This window comes from Castor canadensis, chromosome 6 (assembly GCF_047511655.1).
Source record: "Castor canadensis chromosome 6, mCasCan1.hap1v2, whole genome shotgun sequence".
Taxonomy (NCBI): Eukaryota; Metazoa; Chordata; class Mammalia; order Rodentia; family Castoridae; genus Castor; species Castor canadensis.
The window spans coordinates 69,747,416-69,761,563 of NC_133391.1; the positions used below are offsets into that span (position 1 = coordinate 69,747,416).

General features: G+C 42.9%; 1 protein-coding gene across 3 annotated transcripts in view; it reads left to right on the forward strand.

Moving 5' to 3' along the window:
• The window catches only part of Pde6a (phosphodiesterase 6A), an 89,258-nt gene that overhangs the window by 53,903 nt on the left and 21,207 nt on the right, over positions 1–14,148 (forward strand). For all 3 annotated transcript variants that reach the window (XM_020158863.2, XM_020158862.2, XM_074076669.1), the window contains 8 exons: positions 748–891; positions 2,733–2,798; positions 2,974–3,120; positions 4,001–4,108; positions 8,152–8,261; positions 9,848–9,935; positions 10,099–10,199; positions 10,555–10,662. In XM_020158863.2, the coding sequence (XP_020014452.1) occupies positions 748–891; positions 2,733–2,798; positions 2,974–3,120; positions 4,001–4,108; positions 8,152–8,261; positions 9,848–9,935; positions 10,099–10,199; positions 10,555–10,662 (872 nt within the window). The remainder of the gene's footprint in view (positions 1–747; positions 892–2,732; positions 2,799–2,973; positions 3,121–4,000; positions 4,109–8,151; positions 8,262–9,847; positions 9,936–10,098; positions 10,200–10,554; positions 10,663–14,148) is intronic.

The window sequence follows — 14,148 nt, forward strand, 5'->3', positions numbered from 1 at the left end:
TGGAGGGACGGGAAGGTCACCTTGTTGACACAATCCTGACATAGCTTTAACAACCACTTTCTTCACTCTCAACTTTGTACTGCCATGTGTTGTCAGAAAAGTACATATTCTCTTTTTTAAAAATTGAATCAATCCTGTTCACAGGTGTAGGACCATGGCAAAGCCTCTCTGAATAATGAACTTAAACAATGAAAGGACAGGAAAGTAAAACAAGTCCTGTAGAGGAAGGGAACCAGCAGGAGCGGAGGGGGAATGAGAGGGTAAAGGAGGGGGAGTGTGGTCAATGTACTTTATATTCATGTATGAACATAGAACATTGAGACCTACTGAAATTAAGTGGGGAGGATATTGAATTGGTGGGGGTGAGCCTGACCAAGGTACATCGTAAACATATATGGAAATGTCACAATGAACCCCCCTGTATAATTATTATATAATAAAAATGTTTAAGAAATTCATCAATAAACTTCACATTTAGAGCAAGTTTAAGTTCACATCAAAATCGAGCAATAAGTTTCCGCATAGGCAGAGAATGGACTGTATTTTTTTAAGTTAGTACATTAGTGCTTTATTTAAAGTGAATTTACATTCATTATTTTATCTTTTCCTCACAACAACTCTATGTGGTGGCACACAGCTTACCAAACCCATTTTATTGTTCAGAAAATAGAGGTCTTGAAGTCTTGCCCTAAGTTAGAGTAGGGATCAAACTTGGGTGTTCTCTCTCTGATTCTTCTTTCTTTTCAGTCTTTGACTCAGTTCCTGGGCTGGTCGGTCTTAAATCCAGACACTTATGAGTCTATGAACAAACTTGAGAACAGGAAGGATATTTTCCAGGACATTGTAAAATATCACGTGAAGTGTGACAATGAAGAAATTCAGAAAATCCTGGTGCGTAACGCTCTTTTTTTGCTCCCACTCCAGTAGAGACTGTGCCTTGGAGATGTGGTCAAACTCATGCAAATGAAGCCCACAAGGGCACAGGCTGGGTGTGGGTTTGCTCAGCCATATTCCTCACACCTGCCACAGAGATGTGGAGGTCTGTTTCTCAGAGCCTTGCTTCTGTGGGTCAGCTCGCTCAGAAGACCCAAGAAAGTCACATAAGAGTTTGACAAGCAAAGGAGCTTTTCAAGGAGACTAGGTAGCCCTCACATAGTTTCAGCACTTTACAGTTTACTGGGCAAGTTCACAGTTATGACCTTGTTGAATGCTTACAGTCATTAGCCTAGCAAGGTGGGGAGGGTAAGTATTTCTACCCTTATTGTAGAGGTGAAGAAATCGAGGCCCCAAAGGAGCCTTGGTTAACCTTTAATCAGGAAAATGAACAAATTCTCTGCCACTCCTTGTGTGTGTGTGTATGGTGCTGGGGTTTGAACTCAGGGCCTTGTTCCTTGGAGGCATATGCTCTACCACTTGAGCCACACTTCCAGCCACTCTAATGAACAGGGTGCCTCGGGAGGTTGTGAGCACCCCATCACGAGAGTCATCCAAACAGAAGCTGGATGGCTCAGATATTGGAGATGCTATTGTGGGGAATCCTACCAGGGTGAGAAATCAGACTAGATGTTTTCAAGGATATGTTAGAACCAGTGACTCATTGTTCCTGGGGTTTTGGTTTTAAGGAAATCAAGATCTTACAAGCAAATGCAGTTAGCTGAAGAGCTCTGGAAATGGTGCTCAGCTGAGCTCCCAAGAGCTCAGAGGCCTCACAAGTTTAAACAACACATGCCAATATTCCCAGAAGCCACTTCCTAAGCTCAGAAGATACCACAACAAATTTGATCATTTCTTCCCAATTTAACTGGTTAATGCAGAGGAGAAAGCATCTGGTATACATGGTTATTTCATGATTTGCTTGACTCAGTCCACACTTCCAGCCACATGGTGGATGTGTGGACCTTATGGAGGTATAGCCTTAGTGAACCAGTCAAAAGTTAACAGATTTTGTTCTGGGTCAAGAAATCAGAAACATGTAACTGGGCCCATGTTCCCCTCCTCTGGCACATGAGGAAATAGGCCCAGAGAGGGACAGAATTTGCCCTTGGTCACACAGTAAATGAGAGGAAGAACCTAGACCATGGACAAAACCTCTTTACTCCCAATCAATAGTAATGATAAAAATATCAGCAACAGTATTATTTTATTTTAGTGCTCACTATGTGCCAAGTATGAGTAGCACGACAATGGTTTACATGCATTGTTTTAGTTGTACATAATGAATTTGCTAGCTAGGCATGGCAGCACAGGCCCATGCCCCAGCCCTTGGGCCGAGGCTGGAAGATAGAAAGTTTCAGGCCAGTCTGGGCTACATAGCAAGTTCAAGGTTAACCTAGCACTGTATACTGAGACTTTGCCTCAAAAACAAAAACAGCAAAACCCTGAGGACACAGCTCTGTGGTGTAAGGCCCTGGGTTCCATTTCTGGCACTGCAGAAAAAAAAGATTACACAATCATATTTAAGGACCTCTATTATCCCATGTTACAGAAGAGAAAATTGAGGTTCAGAGGCCTACGAGGACACTGCCAGTAAATAGCAGGGTTCAGATTTGTACGCAGGTCTCCATGACTCCAAAGTCCATGACTGAATTGCTTAAGAGTGAATGCTGAGTGGGTGGTCCTGTTGCAAGGACTTTGGAGGGAGGAGAGACATGGGAATGGAAAAGTGGAGGCATTTTTAGGCTTTTGATGTAATAGCCTGTTTCTTTTTTTCCTACTATTTTGGGTCTTGGCAGAAAACCAGAGAGGTGTATGGGAAGGAACCGTGGGATTGTGAGGAAGAGGAGCTGGCTGAGATCCTGGTGAGTGGAGCAAGAACAGCTTGGGGCTGACACAATCCCCGTTCCGAGTGCACATGGTGTCCTCTACAAAGCATGTTCCCACACTCTCCTCTACCTCTCCCAGCAGACCTGGGACCGGGTAGGGCCCAGGGGGACCCAGGAATACTTCATGTACCTTTATCGCTTAACTCTACAGCAAGAAGAGCTGCCAGATACAGAGAAATATGAAATTAATAAATTCCACTTCAGCGACTTGCCCCTCACTGAACTGGAGCTGGTGAAATGTGGGATTCAGATGTATTATGAGCTCCGAGTGGTGGATAAGTTCCATATCCCACAGGAGGTGAGGGCAACACAAACATCTTTGGTTTTTCCTTTCCTTTTTTTTTTGTTTTTTGTTTTCTTGTTAAAAAAAAAAAAAGATAGCTCAATCTGTCAAGTACCAAGAACAGCATACCCTCAGCATTTGGGATTTAAAGCATTGGTCAGGTTGCACAGCTGAGTCATCAATCAGAAAAAAGACACCCAGTGCTCTGAGCTGAGGACCTTCAGTGCTTTGGCTGCCTGCAGTGGGCCCTGAGGCACTGAGTTTTGAAGGCTGGGAATAAATGGATGTCTAACAAGGCTGGGAGATGTGAGTTAAATCCATTGAGACAGGTTTCTTCCCCTGCAGGACCGTGTAAGAAAGTGCACTGTGAGCCTAGGGGATGGGAGAATGGACAGAGAAGCTGGTGGGGAGGGAGAATTTCTCAGACTTTGAACACTGGCAAAGTGTTGCCCCAAGTGGCATCACTTTGATGTAACAGGCATTGTCAGAATCACAAATCTGGTCATACACTCTCCCAGCTCCAGTGAAGCAGAAACTATTGAACAAGCCCTCCAGGTGATTCTGATGTGCACTCAAGTTTAAGAACCACAGAATTTAAGAGCCCTTTGTTTTCCTCTCCTGTGAGGTGGCCTGTCCACTTCTCCTAGGCCAATTGCTCTCTGGGGCACTGTGGAATCACTGATGATTAAGTGGAATGACTCATGCTCACACTTGTTTCCTAATGACATCCATTTTCACAGTACAGAGCAGTCTGCAAAGTGCCTTCATCATGGTTCTGTGTCTTGCTAGCCCCCACTCTGGTTCAGTGGCAGGGTTGGAGGGCCCTGGGCCTGGGAGGGAGGCCCTGGGCACCTGGCCAGTGTGCGCTGCCTTGCTGACACGTGTGTGTTCACAGACCCTGGTGCGGTTCATGTACTCCCTGAGCAAGGGTTACCGCAGGATCACCTACCACAACTGGAGGCACGGCTTCAACGTGGGCCAGACCATGTTCTCCTTGCTGGTGGTACGCAGGGGCCGCTGTGGGGGGAGGGGAGAATCTGCCTTGGCTGTGGCTCAGGCCACATGGAACAACCGTGGGCTCCACATGGAAGTCACAGCATTGTCATTTTTGTTACCTTTTAAGAATTGCAAAAGTAGTACCTGCATAAAAGAATCCCAAGAACAAGCCAGGTGTGGTGGTGCACATCTGTGATCTCAGTACTCAGGAGGTGGAGGCAGGAGGATCTTGAGTTCAAGGCCAGCCTGGGCTACATACCGAGACCCTGCCCTCTGCCCCCAAAAATATACAAGAATAAAAAAGCATATAAAACATAAAAAGTGAAAGGAAGCTGGGCATGGTGGGGCATGTCTATAATCCCAGCACTCAAGAGGCTGAGGGAGGAGGATCGTGAGTTTGAGGGCAGCCTGCGCTGCATAGTGAGACCCTGTCTCAACAAAACCAAAAACAAACAAATAAAAAGTGAGAGGAAGCTGCAGTCAACCTCAATCTTGGTCTGGTTATTTGGAGATAACCATGGCACAAGTCCTTCCAAATTTTCTTTTCTCACACCCATGCACCCTCATACAGAAACTTACACACCATGTATTTAGCTTATAACCAACGGGATATTATTCTATAATATGTTTTATCATTCGAAGATACATAAATATTATCACATTCCTCTATTTTATGTTTATGTAGGTATACCACCATTCTTTCCTTAGATTAGCATGTAATATATAAAGACACTTTTCTATGACCTTTGATCACTCAGTGACATTAAGTCCATCCAAAATGCTGTGCCTCCTTCACCACGACCCATCTCTACAACTTTCTCACCGTCTCAGACAAAACCTCTGCCCTCACTAAGCACCACTCCAATTCCTACTGCCCCCAAGTCCCTGGGAACCCCTGTTCTGTTTTCTGTCTGTGGGTTTGAGTACTATAGGTCCTGCGTGTAAGTGCAGTCACACAGCATTTGTGTGTGTGTGTGTGTGTGTGTGTGTGTGTGTGTGTCTGGCTTATTTCACTTAGCACAATGTCTTCAAGGTTCTGCCACACTGCAATTTTATATCTGCATATTACAGTCATCCCTTGATATCTGTGTGTTGTTCTTGGACACCCCCCATGTCAAATACCAAAATCAACAGATACTCAAGTCCCTTATGTAAAATGGTATTCAATATAATCTATGCACATCGTCCTGCATGCTTTTTTGTTTGTTTATTGTTCATTTGTAGTCTTGATTTGTCTTGGTATGTAGCCCAAGCTGGCCTCAACCCTATGAATCTCCTGTTGCAGCTTCCTGAGTGCTGGAATTACAGATATGCGCCACCACACCTGGCTTCTCCTGTATACTTTAAATCATCCTTAGATTACACATACTACGGAATACAATGTATGCTATTTAAATTGTTTAGGGAATAATAAGTAGAAAAAAGTCTGTATATGTTCAGTACAGACACAATTCTTTTGTGTGTGTGTGTGTGTGTGTGTGTGTGTGGTATTGAGGTTTGAACTCAGGGCCTAAACCTTGAGCCACTCCACTAGACCTTTTCTGTGAAGAATTTTTTTGAGATGGGGTCTCTTGAACTATTTGCCTGGGCTGGCTTTGAGCCATGATCCTCCTGATCTCTGCCTCCTGAGAAGCTAAGATTACAGGTGTGAGCCATGGGTGCCCACAGACACAATTCTTAAAGGGTTTCATTATGACATTTTCATATGTATACAGAATGTACCTTGCTCATATTCACCCTAAGAATACCTTTCCCCCCATCTGCCACTGTTACCTCTGCCCAAGAGTCTCCTTTTTGCTTTTTTCATAGTCTTTTAAAATTTATTATTTATTTATTTATTTGTGCTAGGATTTGAACTCAGGGCTTGCTAAGCAGGCCCTCTACCACTTAAGCCACATTGTCATCCCTAAAATATTCTTTTATACTAGTTGTATGTTAGTTGTACAAAAGGGTTTCATGCATATAGTATACGTTGGTCAAATACACCCCTCTGTCCTTCCTCTTCATCACCCCCTTCTTAAAACGATTTTACAGGTTTCATAGTTCTATTTTCATACTTCAACCATATTCAACCCTCTTCGCCTTCTCATTTCAGCACCCCTCCCACTAATACCCACACCCAAACAGAACCTGTTTTACATTCCTGATATTCTTTTCATAGAGTAACTCCTCATATGAGACAGAACATGTGGCATTTGTCTTTCTCAGTCTGGCTTATTTCGCTTAACATGATGATCTCTAGCTCCATCCATTTTCCTGTAAGTGACATAACACAGTCTTCTTTATGGCTGAGTAATACTCCAGTGTGGGGTGTGTGTGTGTGTGTGTGTGTGCGCCACATTTCGTTTATCCATTCATTGGTTGATGGGCACCTAGGTTTATTCCATATTTTGGCTATTGTGAATAGTGCCGCTATAAACATGGGTGTGCAGGTATCTTGACTATATGCTGACTTACAGTCAGCATATACACCCAGGCGTGGTATGTATCTATCCTCGAGATGGATAGTCCTATCTTTAGATTTTTAAGGAACCTACATACTGGTCTCCGTAGTGGCTGCACTAATTTACCCTCCCACCAACAGTATATGAGGGTTCCTTCCCTGCCCCCTGCTCCAGCATCTGTTGTTGTTTGTTTACTTGATAGGCATTCTGACTAGGGTGAGGTGGAATCTCAGTGTTGGTTTGATTTACATTTCCTTTATGGCAGGGATGGTGAACATTTCTTCATATGTTTATTGGCCATTTGTAATTCTTTTGAGAACTGTCTGCTCAATGCATTTCCCTATTTATTGACTAGATTATTTGTTCTTTTGGTGTTTAATTTTTTGAGCTCATTATACATTCTAGATCTTCATCTCTTGTCAGATGAATAGCTAGCAAAGATTTTCTCCCATTCTGTGACTATCTCTTTTCTTTGGTTATTGTTTCCTTTGCTGTGCAGAAACTTTCTAATTTGATGCATTGTCTTCATCCTTCATCAATTCTTGCTCTTATTTCCTGAGCTCCTGGTGTCCTATAGAGGCATATGCCTCTATATTCAAGTGTTTGTCCTGTGTTTTTCTCTAGTAGTTTCAATGTTTCACGTCTTACATTAAGATCTTCGATCCACTTTGAATTGATTTTTTTACAGGATGAGAGAGATCTAGTTTTAGTCTTCTACATATGGATACCTAGCTTCCCAACACTATTCGTTGAAAAGGCTCTCTTTTCTGCAGTGTATGTTTTTGGCTGTGGCTGTGTGGGCTTATTTCTGGGTCCTCTGTTCTGTTCAGTTGGTCTAAGCATCTATTTTTGTTCCGGTACCATACTGGTTTTGTTACTGTGGCCCTATAGTATAATTTGAAGTCAGGTATTATAAAATTCCTCCATCATTGCTCTTTTTGCTCAGGATTGCTTTAGCTATTCAAGGTCTTTTGTGTTTCTATACAAATTTTAGGGTTGTTTTTTCTATTTCTGTGAAGAATGTCATTGGGATTTTATGGGGATTACATTAAATTTGTAGATCACTTTAGTAGTATAACCATTTTCATAATATTCTGCTGAACATCGGATGTCGTCCCATCTTCTAATACCTTCTTCAATTTCCTTCTCCAGTGTTTTATAGTTTCATTGTAGAAGTCTTTCACCGCCTTGGTTTGGATGGTTTGCTTTTGCCAGTTTGGTCATGTTCAAAATCCTTCTAAATCCTGAAACCTGGTGGTTGCAAGTTTCTCAAAGAAACGCCTCAGTACAGCACCTTCCACCGTCAGTGTGCTGATTGGGGATCCTGGCATGAGCCCAGCTAAGGGAATAGGTCACTTAGGAATCTGGTGCCCAGCTGTCTCTGTTTGCCTGGGACTGTTCCAGTTGTAACATTGAAAGTTCCATGCCCCACAAAACTGTTCATCCTACAGCAAACTTCTGATCACACTGAGGAGCTAGAGCTAGAGCTAGAGCCAAGTTCAGCCCATGCGTGCAAGCTCCAGGCTCTCCTGCTCCACCTGTGCTCTCAGCCCAGCTTCTACTCCCACAAAGTAGGGGTGACTTATATCTCTGATTGCTCTTCCAGACTGGGAAGCTGAAGCGATACTTCACTGACCTAGAGGCCTTGGCCATGGTCACTGCTGCCTTCTGCCATGACATTGACCACAGAGGCACCAACAACCTCTACCAGATGAAGTGAGTTAGCCCTCACTAGCCTCTCACCATTCCCCAACCTCTTCCCCTAGAATTCATTACCCAGGTCTGCATGGCCCCCAGACTGGCCAAGGAAAAGTACCACCATCCCAGCTTCCCATTCCTCCTGCCCTCGGGATTTGGGTCTACTCCTGAGGTAGACAGAATAATGATCTCCCAAAAATGTCTACATCCTAAACCCAAGAGCCTGGGAATATGTTGTTTGGCATTTTCAGGGTTGATGTCCAAAATATGTAAGGAACACAAACAACTCAATATAGGAAACCAAATAACCTGTTTTAAAAGGGGACTTTTCAGATGTGATTAAATTAAGGAACTTGGGATAGAGAGGGATGATCCAGGTGGTACCTTATAGTCCAAAAGGGACCTAGTAAGAGGGAGGCAGGAGGTCAGAGAGGAGAGAAGATGCTACTTTGCTGGCTTAGAAGATGGATGAAGGGGCTACAAACAAGGAAGGCAAGAGGCCTCTAGAAGCTGGAAAGGCAAGAAAGCAGACTCCCCGCTATGGTCTCCCGAAGATGGCATCCCTTGAGACCTGCTTTAAATTTCTGAACCCCAGAACTGTAAGATAGCACATTTTTATTGTTTTAAACCACTGACTCTGGTGGTTTGTTACAGCAGCAATAGGAAACTAATACATTAAACTCCTTTACTCTCCTTGTCGCTGTCCTATCTGCTGAACTAGTTTGAGCCAAGATGTCTGTAACCAGTAGTGTTCATTCATTCATCTTGTATTCGTAATGTTCCTAATGTGACATGGTACGGTGCATGCTAGCTGAAGAAAGTATGATGGGGAGCAAAACAGACCATCCACGTCCTCACAGAGCTTGTGTTCCAGTCAGCCTCTGAAGTGCAGTCCTTGAACCATGGTCTTGTTGGAACTTCATGACCACCCTGTGGGCTGGGCACGTTACAGATGAGGAAACTGAGACTCTACTCAGGGCCACGGTGTGTAAGACACTAAGGAGCACTAGACTGCTTCCCAAGTCTCCCCAACACCCCCAGGCTGCTCCAAGGCTAGAGACTGTGTCTACCTTTTACACCGTGGAAGTCTGAGCACCGGCACAATGCTTGGCTCATAGTAAGTGTCCAACCAATATTTATTACATAAAAAAGGAATAAACATACTACTTGTGGGAATTAAATTGCTTCCCCTTAGACTCAGGTATGGAGGAGCAGGAGCTACTGATCTTCAAATCACGGTCAGGGTTTGGGTCCACGGATGACTACAGGGGATCTACAGATCTCTAAAACTGCTGGTGGCATTGTGTGTGCTTGTCCCCTTTTCCTGGTAAGGATCCACACCAGGGCCCACGATCCAGAAGAGACTCAGAATCACTTGTACAGAAAACTAAAGCTAAAATCACTTGCAAGGAAACTTGAAAGCTAAGTCCTCATCCCACTCTGTGACCTTGTGAAAGATCCTTTCATTCCTAAACTTCAATCTCTGTCTGCAGGACTAGATTATAACGTCTTTAACCTCCATCTTGGCCATTATCCATGTTGATATTCTCTCTCTCCTTCTCTCTCTCTTTCTCCCTTCCTCCCTCCCTCCCTTCCTGTCTCAGATCCCAGAATCCACTGGCCAAGCTCCATGGGTCCTCCATCTTGGAAAGACACCACTTGGAGTTTGGCAAAACACTGCTGAGGGATGAGGTAGGAGAAGGTCATCTAACAAGAAGCCTGAGTGAGCCCAGGCAGTCTTCTTCCCACTGGCCTGGGCTGCCATTCTTTACCATCGTCTAGGGTGGCCACTGGTAGGTGGGTGAGTTTACTGCCGGCACCATTTCTCACATCTCTCCTCTGATTTTCCCTTTAGAGCTTGAATATTTTTCAAAATCTCAACCGTCGTCAGCATGAGCATGCTATCCACATGATGGACATTGCAATCATTGCCACAGACCTTGCTCTGTATTTCAAGTTGGTATCGCTCTCATTTAATACCAAGAATAACCGTGTTTATAATAGCAACTGCCATACTTCCTATTGATCTTTGTTATGTGACAGGTCCAGCACTACAACCCTGTGAGTCAGGTGTTATTTCCCCATTCTACAGATGGGGAAATGAATGTCCAAGGCAAGAAATTTGATGAAATCATATAGCAAATCAGTTCAGAGTCTGGGCTAGAACCTGAATCTTCAATCCCAGGCTATGATTCTTTTAACCCTGTTTTGTTAATTTACTAATCCCCCATCTGAAATGGCCAGTGTTAAAAGCCCAGGTGTTGTCTTTTTCTAACACGTGTTCCCTTTAATAAACTGGTGTGTTTTGTAGGAAGCGGACAATGTTCCAAAAGATCGTGGATCAGTCTAAGACCTTTGAGAGTGCGCAGGAGTGGACTCAGTACATGATGCTGGAGCAGACGCGGAAGGAAATCGTTATGTGAGTCAAGGCAGGGTTTAAACTCTGGCCCTTGTTAGTCTGGGGTCAAAAGATGGGAGGCTGCACTGACAGCTCTCACTGCTCTCAACAGAGCCGGGGACGATTGCCATTTCAGAGGTCTTTCACATATGAAAAATTGAAGTTATTTCCAAACCCAGTGGCACAAGTTATGATATATGTTTAACCTTTATCTTTCACTAAAAACCAAGGCAGTACATTATTGCTTTATTTCTCTGTACACAAAAAGTATATTTGCAGTAGTTCAATCATAAAATCTAGTGGATTTTGATAAAAGAAAAAACATTACACTAATGACGGTTTGAGTGATTAGCTACGTGACTCAGGATACATGGACTTGAGTTTTTAGGTGTTCCTTTATGTATGACAAAGTCCTGCAATATAGTTGTGCTAGTCACAAATTAGTTATATGATTTACATGAAACTTACAACACATACCAAACCGGCAATGGTGTCTGTAATGGGACTAGTTGTCTGGTAAGTACCTCCTTTCAGTTTGCACAGGAAGATTCCACAATTCACCTCAGGGGATAACGGAGTGAGAAGTGTAAATTTGAGGCCTTTTCATAGTATGTAGCCCACGACAAATGGTCCCTGCTTCTCTGTGATGAGTCCTGGTTGTTGACGGTGGTGATCATAAAGGGACTCAAAGAGAGATAAGACCTGACCCAGTCCCCAAGGAAACACTGCATTGTTTGCTTAAACCCACATGCTTCTGTGGGAATGAGTTTAGTCACAAGTGTAGCAAAGCTTCAAAAACAGAAAAAAAAGATGGAAAACAGCCTCAGTTTCTATCAATTGGGACCAGGTTAAAGAAGTTATGGTGCTTTCATACAATGGAATATCGTATAGACTTTGCAAAGAGATGGTATTGTATAAAAGACCTATTTAATTTTTGAAAAGCCAGAGGTGGGATTTCAAGCACTGTAAAAGCCAAGGCAGTCTTAAGCAAAGTCTTCATTCAGACTGAAGTGCACATATTCCAAGGGATCCCAAAGCCTTTCAAGGTGTTTACAGGCATGGGGAGTCTGAAGGGAATGAGTATTCTCTTATTAATACTAATCTTCCTGGGAAAGCAGAAGTGCCACAGGTAAGGCATTCCTCACTTTTCTCACCTTACAGAGTAAAGGCAGATGCCTCCCTTTCTTGAACTTTCCTTCAGTAGTGTATTGGCCCAGGTACAAAAACCCCTGGCCCATAGAACAAAGGCACTATTTGAGATACTGGTGTCTTCAAAGCCTCTTTCAACCAAGATATTACAAACCCAAGGAAGGGCTTCAGGCCTTGCCTGTCTTATATACTCTGATAAAAACACTTTTCCCTACACTTTCACACAGAATAGTCCCCATGGGGGTTGGGGTGGGGTGGGGGGTGGTTCCTTCCCATAGTTCTGTGAGTCTCTGAGGTCCCCAGCTGGGTGTTCTACAATCGATTCAATGCTGACACTGTCTACCTGGAGTTATAGTCAGATTCCACAAGCTAAGGGCTCACCTTACCTACTCCTGCACCATTTATTATCATTATTTTTTTCATTGCTATGAATGGAATCTGCACTCACATGCTAGTCAAGTGCTCACCACTGAGCTTCACCCACAGCACCTGCCCTCATTTCTTTTTTTTTTTTTTTGGTGGAACTGGGGTTTGAATTCAGGGCCTCATGCTTGCTAGGCAAGTGCTCTACCACTTGAGCCACTCCACCAGCCCTTTTTGTGTTAGGTATTTTCGAGACAGGGTCTCATGAACTATTTGCCCAGGCTGGCTTCAATCTGAGATCCTCCTGATCTCTGCCTCCTGAGTAACTAGGATTACAGGCATGAGTTCCCAGTGTCCATCAACTTTCCCTCATTTCTGATGTCTATGGCAGGTCTGGGTCTTGAACATTTCTCACCAACAGGCTATAAATCAAGAGTTCCAATGACCCCCTCTTCAAATTCAATAATTTGCTAGAATGTCTTACAGAACTCAGAGAAACACCTTCCTGACACTCACCTGTTGGTTATATAGGACATGATAAAGGATGGAGATAAACAACCAGGTGAAGGGTGCACAGGGTGAGGTCTGCAGGTGCACTGCTCTTCTAGCATGTGGGTGTGTCCACCAGGCTGGAGGCTCATCAAATCTAACTATTCAAGAGTTTTAACTGCTCAGTCTCAGCCAACTCCTATTTCCCAGAGGTCCGTCGGTAGAGTTGAAAGTTCCAACCCTATAATCACTTGGTCATCCGGTAATCAGCCCCAACTTGTGTTTATCTAGGGATCCCATCCTAAGTCACCTCATTGGCATAAACTCGGTATGATCAAAAGGAGCTTGTTTTGAACAAAAGACAACTCCTCTTCCAAGGGTTTTAGGAGCTCTGTGCAAGAAACTGGGAACAAAGACCAAATATATTTATTATTATATCCACATTACATACAGTATTTTAAAACAAAAAAAAAAGGCATTGGAAATGGAGGCTTTTGTCCTGGACTATATCACAGGTTGGCAGGACTTTTAACTTTTCAGTTAACAATCATACTTCCTTTAGAGAATGTATCACTGTCTAGGGACTATGATATTAGGGCAAGGGCATGAATAATAAGCACTAAAGGTACAGGTCCTGATTTTTTTTTTTTTTTGCTGCTAAGAATCAAACCTCATGCATGTTAGGACTCTGCCATGAGCTACACCTCCAGACAGCTCCTGCTTTTATACATGCTTGTATCATCTATCCATCATCCACCTATCTATCATCTATCCTTTTATCTGTTATCTGTCTATCTACCTATTATCTATCTCCTACTTATCTATCATCTATCCATTTATCTATCTATCTATCCCAAACTGCTTTCCCCACTGTGACAACTTAAGATAATCAACTTAGAAACCATAGCTCACTCTTCCATCTGTCTTCTATCTACCTGTCTAATCTACCTATATACCTGTCCATCTGTGTACCTCTACCTTTTCTAGAATTAAAAATAAAAGTAAAAATAAGAGGAAAAAAGTGCAAATAAAAGACAAGGTGGGTGTCACTGGGGAAATTCTAACATACATGCATACTTGAATTGAAAAATACAGTCAGAATCTTTCTGAGGGAAGCAAGCCTGAGGGGGTGAATTCAACTATGATACATTTGATATATTGGAATAACTTTTGTAAATGCCACAATGTACCCCCAGCACTACAATAAGAAAAATAATAAAAAGAAAAAAAAAAGAAACAAGCCTGATTTGGTTTCTTTAGCTCTCAGTGAAAACCTGGATTTCCAGTGATGTTTCCATAAATTAAATGAGTTAAATCTACAACTTTAAAGTTTTGATGAACACATAATTGATACTCATTGTAAGATAAAAGCATTTTATAAAAAACATAACACTGGAAAGATATATTAAAAATTTTAATGAATAATTATTAATGTTTCAACTTAACCTACCCGTTCTCAGTATCTTTGGTTAACCTAAGCACTGCTGAGAAAAAATCAGAGGTATA